General features: G+C 33.5%; 2 protein-coding genes across 2 annotated transcripts; one reads left to right on the forward strand and one right to left on the reverse strand.

Annotated features, from left to right (window-relative positions):
* Positions 1 to 2,101: 2,101 nt before the first annotated feature.
* LOC108853475 (uncharacterized protein At1g66480) lies at positions 2,102 to 3,281 on the reverse strand. The gene is made up of 2 exons (XM_018626888.2): positions 2,655 to 3,281; positions 2,102 to 2,500 (listed from the first exon to the last, which is right to left on the reverse strand). The coding sequence occupies exons 1-2, from the start codon at positions 3,264 to 3,266 to the stop codon at positions 2,423 to 2,425; spliced, it is 690 nt and encodes a 229-aa protein (XP_018482390.2). The 5' UTR covers positions 3,267 to 3,281; the 3' UTR covers positions 2,102 to 2,422.
* Positions 3,282 to 9,969: 6,688 nt separating this feature from the next.
* LOC108849254 (pyridoxal kinase) lies at positions 9,970 to 12,950 on the forward strand. Its single transcript, XM_018622796.2, has 13 exons — positions 9,970 to 10,126; positions 10,227 to 10,314; positions 10,587 to 10,680; positions 10,756 to 10,860; positions 10,955 to 11,038; positions 11,145 to 11,218; positions 11,375 to 11,439; positions 11,624 to 11,687; positions 11,872 to 11,937; positions 12,053 to 12,109; positions 12,327 to 12,371; positions 12,468 to 12,521; positions 12,654 to 12,950. The coding sequence occupies exons 1-13, from the start codon at positions 10,065 to 10,067 to the stop codon at positions 12,792 to 12,794; spliced, it is 999 nt and encodes a 332-aa protein (XP_018478298.1). The 5' UTR covers positions 9,970 to 10,064; the 3' UTR covers positions 12,795 to 12,950.
* The last annotated feature ends 505 nt before the right edge of the window (positions 12,951 to 13,455 follow it).

Here is a 13,455-nt window from a genome sequence, read left to right on the forward strand (position 1 = left end):
GCCCTAAAACCAGAAGCTCTGATACCACTCTGTTGGGATCAGACAAGCAAATCACGCTAGCTCTGATACCACTCTGTTGGGGAAATATGAGCACACGGCGCAGCGGAACTTAACGGTCGTGTTTCCCCTGACCTTGTGTGAACCTGTGAGGAAAATACTTCGATAATAGCAGAATATAGTATAAGCAGAAACTAAATGAGACAAGGACTTTTTACGTGGAAAACCTCCTCGATGTGAGAAGGAAAAACCACGGGACCGTAGTCCACTCAACAATCCACTATATAAATGTATGTGAGTACAACCACGTCCTCCCTGTTCAACAACCTGAACAGAACAGAGACTCTAGCTACAAAGAGCTATCTCCAACACAAGAACAACAACAACAAGAGAGGAACACAAAGCTTCAAAACCGGCAGCAACAAGACGACCTCAGCTCACAAGGATTCCGGCAACCAGAGACTAATCCCACCGTACAAATCCAAGATGAACAAGTCAACAACACCTCTGCCAAATCTCAGCTCAATCAGAGAAGATCTCACCGTCGGATTTACCAAACACTCAAGACAGCACTGCTGAAGAACTGTGACGACCAGCTTCACCAAAACCCAGACAACAGAAGATCCAACCGTTAGAATCCAAATCCCTTCGGTGAACCTTTAACCTACTGACTGAAGAAGCTTCCCACAAAATATCAGCCCGATCAGGATCCGTTCGACCCTCCAAACTCTGTCTTGACAAACCCAGACGAATCTGCCTTCTTCTCTCTTTTTTTCTCTTTTGTCTTAAGAGTCTTCTTGAGTACTCTTCTTTTTTTTCTTATGTTATGTCTGCTGTGCTTAGCACAAATTAGGTTAAGAGACTTTATATGGTGTCTCACTAACCCTAATAACCTCCAAGGCCCAATACTAATCTCATGGACTAATACCAATGGCCCAACTTCCAAGTTTGGTTATCACCAACCAAACCCAATGGGTTTCCTCCATCTAGAAGGAACCCAACAATTTGTTGAAGATGGAGATTTGCATCAATGAGTTGAACCAAGAGAAATAAGGTCATTGGTGATGTATAAGATGGGCACTTTTAATGTTCCTATGGAAGCTCTATCTATCTATCTTGTATGTTATCTTTTGTCATTGTTATTAACATGCAAGTTTTATTTAACCTTAGGAACTAAAATAAGACTTATGTTTTGATGATTCCTATCTTCATGACTTTCAAGTTCAACTCTATATACAGTAACTGCGCGTTCCAGTGTAAAGTCGAAGAAGGCTTCTCCTTCTTTAAGTGAACCACTGATCAGTCATACAATATTGAACAAGAGTAAAGCTAAGTTATATTATCATTTAATTAGCAGACCTAGTTCACGCAACCAAAATAAATATCACTTTGAAGTCTTCGCAATTTGTTGCAGTATTTTGCATAATTTACCGTCTCCATACGTATATAGTATGGCGTTTGTAGCAGAACACACCGAACTCTTCCATAATGTGTCTACATGAAGAGTTTGCCATAGTAATGGTACTCATGACCCAAAATCGTTGCAGTGTGAATTAACGCAATGGTAGTCAAACTAAAGTCCCGAAATTGTATGTCTAGCATGATCCCATTTGAAGGAAACGATGATGGAAGAAAATATTATTGTCAACTTTTTTATTTGTCTGGTAGTGCTTGTATAGTTTAGAGATGATAGCTACAACTACACATAAAACTCCTAACATTGGAAAACAAATGTGTGCGCTAACAAATGCATGTAAGTAAAAAAATATAAAATCTTGATAATAATGGATGGGCTTCTCTTTGCGTTTTCCTCTATAAAACAACAACTAGATCTTGATCCGCGCTTTGGAAGCGCGGAATATTTTACGATGAAAAATTTCACTAATAACTTAACAAATATTTTGTTAACTTTTAAAGAGTGTGTATTTAAAATATTTTTGTATTTAAATCAGTGTTTTTAAATTCAACCCGATTGTGATTATACCGATTAATCCGGAGATCGAACAATTCAATTTAGTTTTTTAAAATATTCATATTAAAAAGTCACTAAAACCCGAGACTAACCGTTTGAACTCATGGATGACTGATATGTAATCTAATTTGATTGAAGTTGTAATATTTTCATAATTTGTAATCTTATAATCCAAATTTTAAAGTTTATTATTTTGTAATTTATGAAATTATGACGTTTCTACAAAATTTTAAAGAGAAAATGATGGATATAAAATAACTAAGATTAATTATTGTATTGTTTGGAAACATTGATAGTAGTATATAAAATATATTGTTTGGAAACATTGATAGTAGTATAAAGAAATAAGTATATTGTTTGGAAACATGGATAGTAGTATAAAGAAAGGAACATTGGTGATTTAATATAGGTTTAACTATAAAGTATTTAATTTAAAAACTTACAAAATAAATGTTAGGTCCAACAGAATGTTTCTGTTTTAATAAGATAGATCTCACCTCTTCCTCCGTTCTCCGCGAAGCTCACATGCTTCTACATATTATTTGAAACATCAACAAAATTTAATCAGTACTTCTTCTGGTTACCAAACTGCAGCTTTTAAACCATCAAGGCAATGCAAATTTTAACTAAAAGGATTGTTTCAGTATAATAAAAATATCATCAACAAATATATTTCAGACATTACCTCTCTGGCCTTGTAGTTGTTCTTCAAATCTTCAGCCCCAAGTTCCCAACGAAAATCATTGCTATCTCGGCCGCCTTGTATCTCGCGGGAACTCTCTCGGTAGAGAGCAATGATCCTCTCCGTGACTTCAGGTGCATCTTGGCTCTCTCCCATTAACTTCATGATCTGAGACCGAGGCAGCTTCAGTCTCACCCTCGTCTGTCCAGGCCCAATCTCATTTCCGCCGTCAGATCTTGCTAAAGCCACATCAGAAACGGCCCTCCGGGAAAGCATTAGCATTTCAAGACGCTCCTTGGCGCTAACATGTATACCGGACATAACTCTTCGGAAGGGAAGCTTATTGCTCATATGTCCTTCCTCTGCCACCACATCCGTCGGAAGGTTAGGCAGCTCCACTAGAAAATAAGTTTTATTAGGCACTAAGATGTGGTTCGGCTCAAGCGGCTTGACGCGAACTCCATATCTTTTCACGGAGTCGGAGTCAAACAGCACGAAGCCAGGATATTCTTTGGTGGCGTCGCTCACTCGGGCTGGAGTTTGGAGCCGGAAAGTATCGCCGTCGATCTTCATTACTTTCGCCTTCTTTTTTCTCACCATGATAATGTTCCCCATTGTCTTTTCTCTTTTTAACTGGATGAATCCCGTGAAGCATGCAGCGCTATTTATATACGTTGAGGAATAGTAAAGATTAACTTAATATATAATAGGTTAAAGATTTGATTAGTGTGTGAAACTTTGAAATACTCGGGACATTATTTTTTCTTAATAAAGTCTACCGTCGAATTTGTATAACTTATTCTTGAAAAGGTCGGTCGACGGCAATACATTTCTCAGACTTGTGGGTTATATCATAGCATTTTAAAACGTAGTCACCACTAGTTGTCAAGGTTTATTTAAAGAATATATATATACTTAACTAACCTCCCTATGGTACAATATATTCAATTTGGTAGGCGGTTATCCAAATTATAATAGGTCATCATACCAATATTATACTACTATACAATAATATTTATCCATATAAATTTGGGGTATGAGCTTATCGTCCTCTTGAAATTGTCACATATAGCATGTATCTACACAAATTAACTCATATTTTGTAATTCCATCAATTAAATAGTTGAAACCAATTTCTTCTCAATGTAAGAATGTGAATCCTATTTCTCAAAAGTAAAAATTCTCGGTTATCGACACATCCTCTTCCTCACATTTGCAACAGTGATTATCACATCTCATATTTCCGCGTGTTAAATTCTTTGTAACTACCATGTGACCAATCATCAACATCCAAATAAGATGACACATTTTGTGGGGCGCTCTAATTTACCAAGTATAAGACTGAAGCACATGTATGTTCGGATATGTTGCATATATCTGACTCTCCTTCTACCATCATATTGCGAGAAATGCAATACTTTGATTTTACTGTATAGCAACCACGGCTGGTATAAATTTAGCAGTATCCATCATGTTTTCTATCATGAGTTATCGGTAAACTCTTGATTAGGGGAATATAGTATGAGACCACAAGTGATTCTAGCTGATATCATTGGTATCCATGGATCCTCCTATGATATTATCTCACAACTAGAGTGAACGTTCTTCCTAATACAAAATGAGAGGTAGGCCTTGAATGCTACAATACTAGCCCAAACATAAAAAAGGTTATTGCATCATGACTTAGCTCATAAAGGCGACCTGAATATTAAGTATTTTCCTCTCAATATCCTTGTCAAGAGCGCATCTAGAAATTGAAGTAATTTTCAAAGTTGCTTAGCCAAAAAAGCTAGAATAAATTCATGAATTGCTCTAAATCCCATTCCACATTTTTCTTTCGAACTCCACCTGAACCATACAGTGGCGCTAGTTAGTTTCTCAAAAATCTCTAAAGAAAAAGAAAACATGACATAACATAAGTGGATAAAGCTAAAGAAATTGATTTTATTAGGATTTCTTTTCCACCCTTACACAGCCATGACCACCTATTGACTCTATTATGTTGTCTTTCCTAAATGAAAGCAAAGAGCTTACATTTTGAACAACTGATATCCTCAGGTAGCTGAGATATGAGCCCATTCCCCCTTCATTATAAATACCCAAAACAACTGTTATCAACTACTTCATTGTCCATGAACTTATTTACTGAAGAGAAAATATGATTTGTCAAAATGTGTGCCAGACTCAATGCTTTGCCACAACTTTGGATAACTTTTATAAGTTCATCACATTTTAGGGACTCTGCCTCACAAAAGAAAACTATCATCTAATAAAAGTAGGTGAGACATTGGAAGACTAGTGTGTGCAATAGGCATCTATGTTATCTTTCCTTAAACTTCTGTATGATTTAGAAGGCTAATGAGCTCTTCTTGAAATAATCCTTGTTTTAGTGTAATATTCCGTCTGAGTAGACCATTTAAAAGCACTGTTACTTAACATACTTAGTACATATTATAATCCAATGATCCACATCTGTAAAATCTCATTTTCTCCATTACTGCTTCAATGAAATCCCACTTCATCCTATCATATGCATTGTAAGTTAATTCACAAAAAAAATTATAAGCTGATTTAGAAAGTTTTATAAGGGCTTATTAAATATTTATAAATGTTTGTAAATGAATTATAAAGGCTAATTGTTATAAATCATTTATAACTATACTATTTTTATAAACTTTTATAAAATAATTTACAAAAATTTAGTTAGAGGAAAAGAATCAGAAAAGTGTTATTTAGTTAGTTATTGTTAATATATAACTAGTTAGAAAAACACTATTCATAACTGTATATGTATGTCTACAAATCTATTATAAGAGTTTATAAATCAATTTATAAGAGTATATAAATCAGCTATAAGGATTTATAAAAGATTATATATCATTTATAAAGGTTTATAAGAGTTCATTAACTGATTTATAAGAGATTATGTTTTGATTTACAAGAGTGTATAAATTGATTTATAAGGCTTATAAATTGATTGATAATAAAATATCTATTGGACTAGAAGTTAATTATAAATATTTATAAACTGATTTATAAAGCTTTGTAAATCATTTGAATCTAGCTCCAACAGAGTTTGGATTTGGTAAACTCAGTTCTTGTTAGTTTAATAAATTGAAACAAAGAAACAACGTATACAAAAAACAAATGAACAAGAATTGATGGTCCAGAGTTCGTAATTTTATAATGATCACTATAAAATTTCAGAAATTTATTTTTAACTAAATATAGTTCAATACATAAAAGCACGATATAAGATTTTACCAATCCTAGCACCAACGAATTGAGACTCGTTATTTACCTTCATAATTTAGACACTGAAAGCACAATGAGAACATTAGAACAACATGTTTCTTTGTTTGAATTCTGGATACAGTGTACTATTTCCCTTATTGTTCTCTTTTTCATATAATTTTTCCTTCATATAATCCTTTTGGTCACATGAGTATTGGCACAAAATCTAGACCATTCAACTCTAACCAAGCTTGATTTCTATTACAATTTACAAGAAACAAAATGTGGTAAAATAGAGTCTCAATTACTTAAACGCAAAACAAAGGCCATTTCATGGAAAGAGCAAGACTATGAGTTGAGATCGACTATATATGGCCCTCGTCTAAACGTTAGAAATAATTCCTTGTTCTCAACAAACATAATATGAGGACATCAAAGCTTCTCCACATCGCACTCCTCCGTAAACAAACGACTACAGCCAAATTCATCTAGATGTTCAACTAACGTCTTCAACTTTGCAAGTCATATGAGAGATATACGATTGTATTAATATAAGAGATGTCTGAAGAAGATGAGAGAAAAGATGGTTTTAAGAAGTCAACTCTGAAACTTTTATAAATCTGTAATATTTTTTTCGAGGTCATATTCTTGTTCAAAGTCCCTCTTACTTCTTCAAACAGCTCACCAACCTCGTTGATCTTGAAAATCTGAACGCATGCCTGTCACATATTGCTCCTACGCATCAGTACTCACTTCCAAAAACAAGATTCACGGTAATTTAACTCGAAAATTTTTAAATTCAAAGTTCAAACACAGCAATTAGATTTGGGCCTTTACATAGATTCAATTGAACGAATTTACGCTCTTGAACTAAGAATTCAAATCCACTGACACAAACTATCTCAGAGTTTGTAGATCATGTTCACTGGAGCGTATTTGTATTTCGTTCGGTCTCGTCATATTTTGTTGCCGTAAACCAATTGGAAGCTTGTCGGATATGAATTTGGAGAGCTCGTGAAAGAGAATATATTAGGTATATGTTTAACTATGTAGGGATACAATGGTCTTTTCCTCTTTAGATTTTAATAGTAAAAATGGTTAAGATAAATATGAAAAATGATACTAAAGAAATAGTAGTTTAGGCAATTTACCAAGGTAAAAATAACAAAATTGTTTATTATAATTTTTGTAAGCAAACAAATCCTAAAAATATATACTGTATATATACATCAATATTAAAAGGTAATGAAAAGTAAACAATTTTGAAATTGTGCTAATATTGAAAATATGACGTATATATAAAAAAATAACAGGATTTTTCTCATATTAAAATGATCAAATATTTTAAAAATCTTGCCATCATATTTATGTAGACTTAAATAGGTAAACCACATTAAGAATCAGATCTTAACAACTAAATAATGTATGAGTTTGAGAAATAATCTATGTAACTACTAAAATTAAGCCTGGGCATCCGGGTCCTCGGGTCGGGTTCGGGTTAGATCTTGTCGGGTCCAGATCTTTCGGGTCCTAAAAATTTAGACACATATAGGTACTTAAAAATTTTCGGGTCAGGTTTGGGTCGGTCCGGATCGGTTTGAATCTATAATTCCAATACCCGTAAAGTATCCGTGTGTATTTCGAGTTCGGGTCAGGTTCGGATATTTAGAACCCGAAAAGGACCTGAAGTACCCAAGTTGGACCCGGAAACTCGAAAAATACCAAAAACACAAAAAATACTCAAAAAACAAAAAAAATATCCGGAAAAATATTCATATACCCGAAAATACCAAAAATTTACCCAAAATCAGACCCAAAAACCCAAAAGATACCCGAAATTTTACCCGAATACCCGAATTATATTTTCTGGAAATCCAAAATTTTACCCAAAACTTGAAATTATACTCGAATACTCAAACCCGAAACTTAAAAAAAAATCCGAATAGCAAAAATATACCTAATATATAAAATAACCTTCGGGTACCCGATCGTGTAGGAACCGGACCGAACCGAGACCCGTAGATCCAAAAAAGGAACTGAATAGGTATTTAGCATGGACCCGGACCCGGACCCAAACCTGCAGTATTTTCGGATCAGTTCTGGTTCGGGTCTTCGGATCTCACTAAAATGCCCATGCCTAACTAAAATGCACTTATTTCTTCCCATATAAATGAAATTCTATTAAATATTGGTATCTTATAGTTTCACATTTATTACACAAGTAATAAAATCATATAATAACTAATCACTACATTAGTAACACAAATCCGAATAACTGAATATCTAATCTAATGGTTTATTCACTAAAATTTATTTATCGATTTTGTAAATAAAACAAAAAAGAAACATAACCCGAATTTCAAGATGGGTGAAAATATAGTTAATAATTAAGATTAACAAATATTTTTGGTGTGATGCGGTTCAACGACTTTGATATTTCATAAACTAGGTAACACATTTATTTTGTCTAATTTGAATCTATTATATCGTACTAGAAGGGATGTTTAATCTAGCAAAACCGAACCAATTAAAACTAATCCCCTGTTCTTGTCAAAGCCGCAGCGTTAACGACCAAATTATGAGTTAATTTTTTTTCCTCACATCTGTGGAGAATCCACCGGAAAATACCGCCAAGGTAATCGGAAAAACCACAAAATTAGTCGCAGCATCAGTTTAGTTATCGCTGTTTTTTTCTGGTGATACTAACACCAACAGAAACAGCTATACAAAATAGTCGCAGCGATACTTTTTCATTTTCCAACGGTTAAACCATCTCCCTTTTGCGTTTAAATTTTGATCACTGGATATTGTTGCATAAAGAACATGGCCTAAACCGAACTGAATAGAAAAAAATGGTTTTTGATTTGGTAATACTGAATGGATGTTATTTTTAAGAAATTGCGGTGTATGAATATAGTTTGGTAGATAAACCGATCAAACTTAATAAAAGGATTAACTAAAATATAATAGTATAATTATATATAAATTATATAATACTATTCATAGTTTATTTTATCGATATGATCGTCATATCTAAATCTTTTATTTTAATAATTTATATTTTTAAGTTAAAAGTTATTTTTTTTTATTTTTTATCAAATTAAATAAAAGATAATTTATAATTGTTTTCTTGACAAATATTTGTATTAATATTTAGTTATTTAATAACATTGTGGTATTACTAATTTTTCTTATTTTTATTTTATAAATATTATTAGTACTATTAATTTAATATGTTTACTAATTATTCCAATAGTAAAATACAGTATTTTGTTTAAAAGTTAGAGTACAAAAATATCTTTATATTTTATCAAAGCTGATCTAATCATATAAAGTAGAATTCACAAAAAATCATTAAAAATATATTTATGGGTTTTAGTATACAATCCAAAAATCATGGAATATAAATCAAACTAAATCAAAGTAAATATAATTTTAATATGATAAATATTTTTTATTTCATAAAATCAAAAAAATCTGAAACCTAACCGAAGTATGGATTGAACCTACTATAACTACGTAAAGTTAGGACTTAGGACCACGTTATATTTACCTATCCGGCAACAATCACTTGTTTTTTTTTTTTTTTTTGTAAACTAACAATCACTTGTTTCTAGTACGAAACAAGTGCTTACATATTGATCAAAGAGTTAATTAGTTTGACACGATTTTGATGTTCCCATTCAAGAAAAAAATGTTTATAACATGGTGTAGCCTACTCTTATTATAATTATTTAACCTTACATGTCGCCTAATCAATAAGCTAAAAGTTGCTTATAAGTTAACAATATGGTTTTGTTTTCATCTAACAGTATAGTTGCTATTATAAGTTTTATTTTTAGTTGAATTAAGATAACCACTTGTTGACAAAAGAAAAACCAAAGAAATTACAATTCAGAGACACAACTCACGTACTGATCATAGCTAAAAATAAAATAAAGAAAATATGATCTTTTTTAAGAAACCCTAGTCCGATTGAAGTGATATAAATTTGTGATAATCCAAATCGTATAATCCTCCGGTTCATGGTCAAACCGATCTACCCAGCGGGTTTCTGTCCGGATTATAAAACAGTGAACTGTCTGTAAGATTTTAACCGGTCCAGACCAATGGGGTTAAAAAGCAGAGTCATATAATTCCCGCTGGTCAACAAGACGCTATCTTAAAGGTCAGCTCTTGATGCCATTCTCTCTGTCGACAACCACCACTCTCCGTCTCAGATCTCCTATTCGAAACTCTAGGTCTAATCTCCACCCCTTATTCAATTTCTTTTATTTTTTTTTTCAATTCCAATTTAATTGTGACTAATTTGATCTGGATTTGATTTACGATCCGTAAAAGATCGAGAATGTCGACGCCTCCTGTTCTCTCGCTTGCTCTGCCTTCAGACACTGGTCGTGTTCTTAGTATCCAATCTCACACTGTACAGGTTCGCTACTTAAAGTGAAATTTCTGTTTAAAGTTTGTGTGTGTTTTTTGTAAGCTATCACTTGGTCTTACTCTTATCATTACAAAACAGAGCGCATGTTACTTCATTCTGCTTTTTGAATCTGAATTTGGGTTTATGATTATTACAAGATTGAAGATTTCTAATTTAGTTATTGGATAATTTAGAAAAGCTCCAGACTTTATTTTAATTGGATGTGTAGTAACGATTTGATTTGTTTGTTGCCATATATGTGATGGATGCCATTTACACAGGGATATGTTGGTAACAAGTCAGCTGTGTTTCCTCTTCAATTGTTGGGGTATGATGTGGATCCTATCAACTCGGTACAGTTCTCCAACCATACAGGTAAATATTCAGTCACAGTAATGTTGAGGAAGCTGTTTCAAAACTTTTAATATTTGGTGTATGAGAATATTGCAGGGTATCCTACATTCAAAGGACAAGTTTTGAATGGTGAACAATTGTGGGAGTTGATTGAAGGCCTTGAAGCAAATGATTTATTGTTCTACACTCACTTATTAACAGGTAGCAATTTATTAAGATTTTTATTTTCACAGCAGCAGACTTTTTTTTTGTATTTAGCTCTTAGTTCTTTATTTATTTTTTTAATGAAATGCAGGCTATATTGGATCTGTATCTTTTCTGAATACAATTTTGCAAGTTATCAATAAGCTTCGCTCTGTAAACCCGAATCTTACATATGGTGAGTGCTTTGTGGTATTCTTGGAACAAATATATAATTTGACATCTCCCTTGTATTTTTTTTATTGAGGGAATGATTATGCTAATTATAGTCTGCTCTTGTTTAGTATGTGATCCGGTGATGGGTGATGAAGGAAAGTTGTATGTACCTGAAGAATTGGTGCATGTTTATCGTGAGAAGGTAAAACGAAACCTCAAGAAACTAAGTGTCGTGTACTTTCGATTTGATTTTTTGATAATCTACTAATATATATTTTCAAAATTGGCAATGACATCTTTAGATATAACAGTAGTAGAGTTGATGTGGACTCTCCTGATGGTATTATTTTGTTGTTAGGTAGTTCCCCTGGCTTCTATGTTGACTCCTAACCAGTTTGAGGCAGAGAAATTAACAGGACTAAGGTACTTGTTTATCGCCAAAACCAAAACTTGCATTCTTTAGATATCAGAAATGGAATTTCCTTTGAAGTGGTTGTCCTTGATCCCTAGTTTATGCACCAGAGTTTATATCTTTTGCATTTTATGAAGTTGACGCTCTCTTGTCTTGTTATGGCTCCAAACATCACACATTTCTAAAATATTACAGGATAAATTCTGAGGAAGATGGCAGAGAAGCTTGTGCTATTCTTCATGCAGCTGGTCCTTCAAAGGTTTGTTTCATCAACCTTGCAATCTCTTCTCTACTGATTACATTCGTGAGAAACCTTTCCTTAAATGTGTTTTCATATAGATATATAATTTATTGTTGGTTATATCTATCTTTTAAAGGTTGAGAATCTTCTTGGCATATGTTATCTGTTTCTACATAAATTCAATGGCTCTGATGTTTCGCAGGTGGTGATCACTAGCATTACTATAGGTGGCCTTCTATTGCTTATTGGAAGCCATCAGAAAGAAAAGGTATTTTACTGGAACAACATCAATCTATTCCAAACCTTTATCAGCCTTTGTATCATTGTAATTCAAATAGAAGAATGGCATTTCTAGTGAACTGATCTCAGTGTTACAACTTCAGGGCCAGAAGCCTGAGCAATTCAAGATTTTGATAGACAAAATCCCTGCGTATTTTACGGTATTCACTTCATTACTTGAGGAAAACATTCAAATATTATCATAAAACTAGCTTAGGTTATGTAAAGAAGGTACATTCCATCTTAATAGGTTTGCTAGTGCTGGCAAATAGAATCATTTGGTTCCAGTGGTACAAACACCTTAAGGCTAAAAAAGATGCTAATAGAGTACCTGTGAAATGCTAAAGTTGATGCACTTTCTTAAACACCCAACTGCAGGGAACAGGAGATCTCATGACTGCTCTTCTACTTGGTTGGAGTAATGTAATAATGCCTCTTTTATTTCCATGTGAAAAGAAAAATATTATCTATCGTTTTTTCCTTATATTAACGTTTCTTGTTAATAATTATAATATCCAGAAATACCCTGACAGTCTTGACAAGGCTGCCGAGCTTGCAGTTTCAACGTTGCAGGTAATCTTCTAAGTTACTAACTTCTCTTACAATGTCACTACTATTCACAAAGTTCATGGAGCTCTGCTGAAAATATTATTAGGTGGTGGAATAACTAGAAACTTATGAATCAATCTCTGTTATTGTGAGCAGGCACTTCTGCGAAGGACGCTTGATGACTACCAACGAGCTGGGTATGATCCCACCTCAAGTAGCTTGGAGATTAGATTGATACAGAGCCAGAACGAAATTCGAAGCCCAAATGTTGAACTGAAAGCTGAGAGATACAGCTGAAGCAGGTGAAAAAATGTAATCTTAAAATAAGAAAACATAGATATGTTTACGAGGGTAAGTTAGTTGAGATCTCCTTGTTGGGGATACAACTGTACAATTCTTTTATACAATATAATACAGTTCAGACTTCAGAGTAAGAGGATTTGAAAGAGCTCATATTATGCATTTAAATCAACCATTAAACGCATCCTTGTTTAGTCTGTTTGGTTTCGATTTGATGCTTGCTCATTTGCATGCATGTTTTTTCTTATCTTTCATCACCATGAACCACAAGTTCCTCTGTCTCGTTTTTTTTTTTGCGTTTTCTCAATCTGCTCTGAACGATGCCATCACCATCTAACGCTCTTGTAGACTTCATTCATTAGCCATTCCTGAGTTTTCTTCTGTTTCAGTCGTCCGTATGTCTCGTAGTAATCTTGTTTGCAGTTTCAGACAACTGTGCCCTTGTGCTTTTCTTGGTGTTTGAATCTTAGTTATAAACATAATAGCGTAATCATCTATCTCCGCAAGCTTCTACTCTGTCCTGCTTTCACTTAAACTTAGATTTGCTTGACAAATCATAGCTTGTGATGGCAAGAGAATTTTTGTGATTCCCGGACACTGCATCTGGTTAAAATTTGCATAACCAAATATCAGATAAGGTACATTTGACCACTTGACC

Source organism: Raphanus sativus, chromosome 4 (assembly GCF_000801105.2).
Source record: "Raphanus sativus cultivar WK10039 chromosome 4, ASM80110v3, whole genome shotgun sequence".
Classification (NCBI taxonomy): domain Eukaryota; kingdom Viridiplantae; phylum Streptophyta; class Magnoliopsida; order Brassicales; family Brassicaceae; genus Raphanus; species Raphanus sativus.

Coding starts and splice junctions, on each gene's coding strand:
- LOC108853475 (XM_018626888.2), bottom strand. CDS start 3,266: ATGGGGAACATTATCATGGTGAGAAAAAAGAAGGCGAAAGTAATGAAG. Junction 2,501..2,654: donor ACAACTACAAGGCCAGAGAG/GTAATGTCTGAA, acceptor AATAATATGTAG/AAGCATGTGAGCTTCGCGGA.
- LOC108849254 (XM_018622796.2), top strand. CDS start 10,065: ATGCCATTCTCTCTGTCGACAACCACCACTCTCCGTCTCAGATCTCCT. Junction 10,681..10,755: donor ACAGTTCTCCAACCATACAG/GTAAATATTCAG, acceptor AGAATATTGCAG/GGTATCCTACATTCAAAGGA. Junction 11,688..11,871: donor ATGCAGCTGGTCCTTCAAAG/GTTTGTTTCATC, acceptor GATGTTTCGCAG/GTGGTGATCACTAGCATTAC.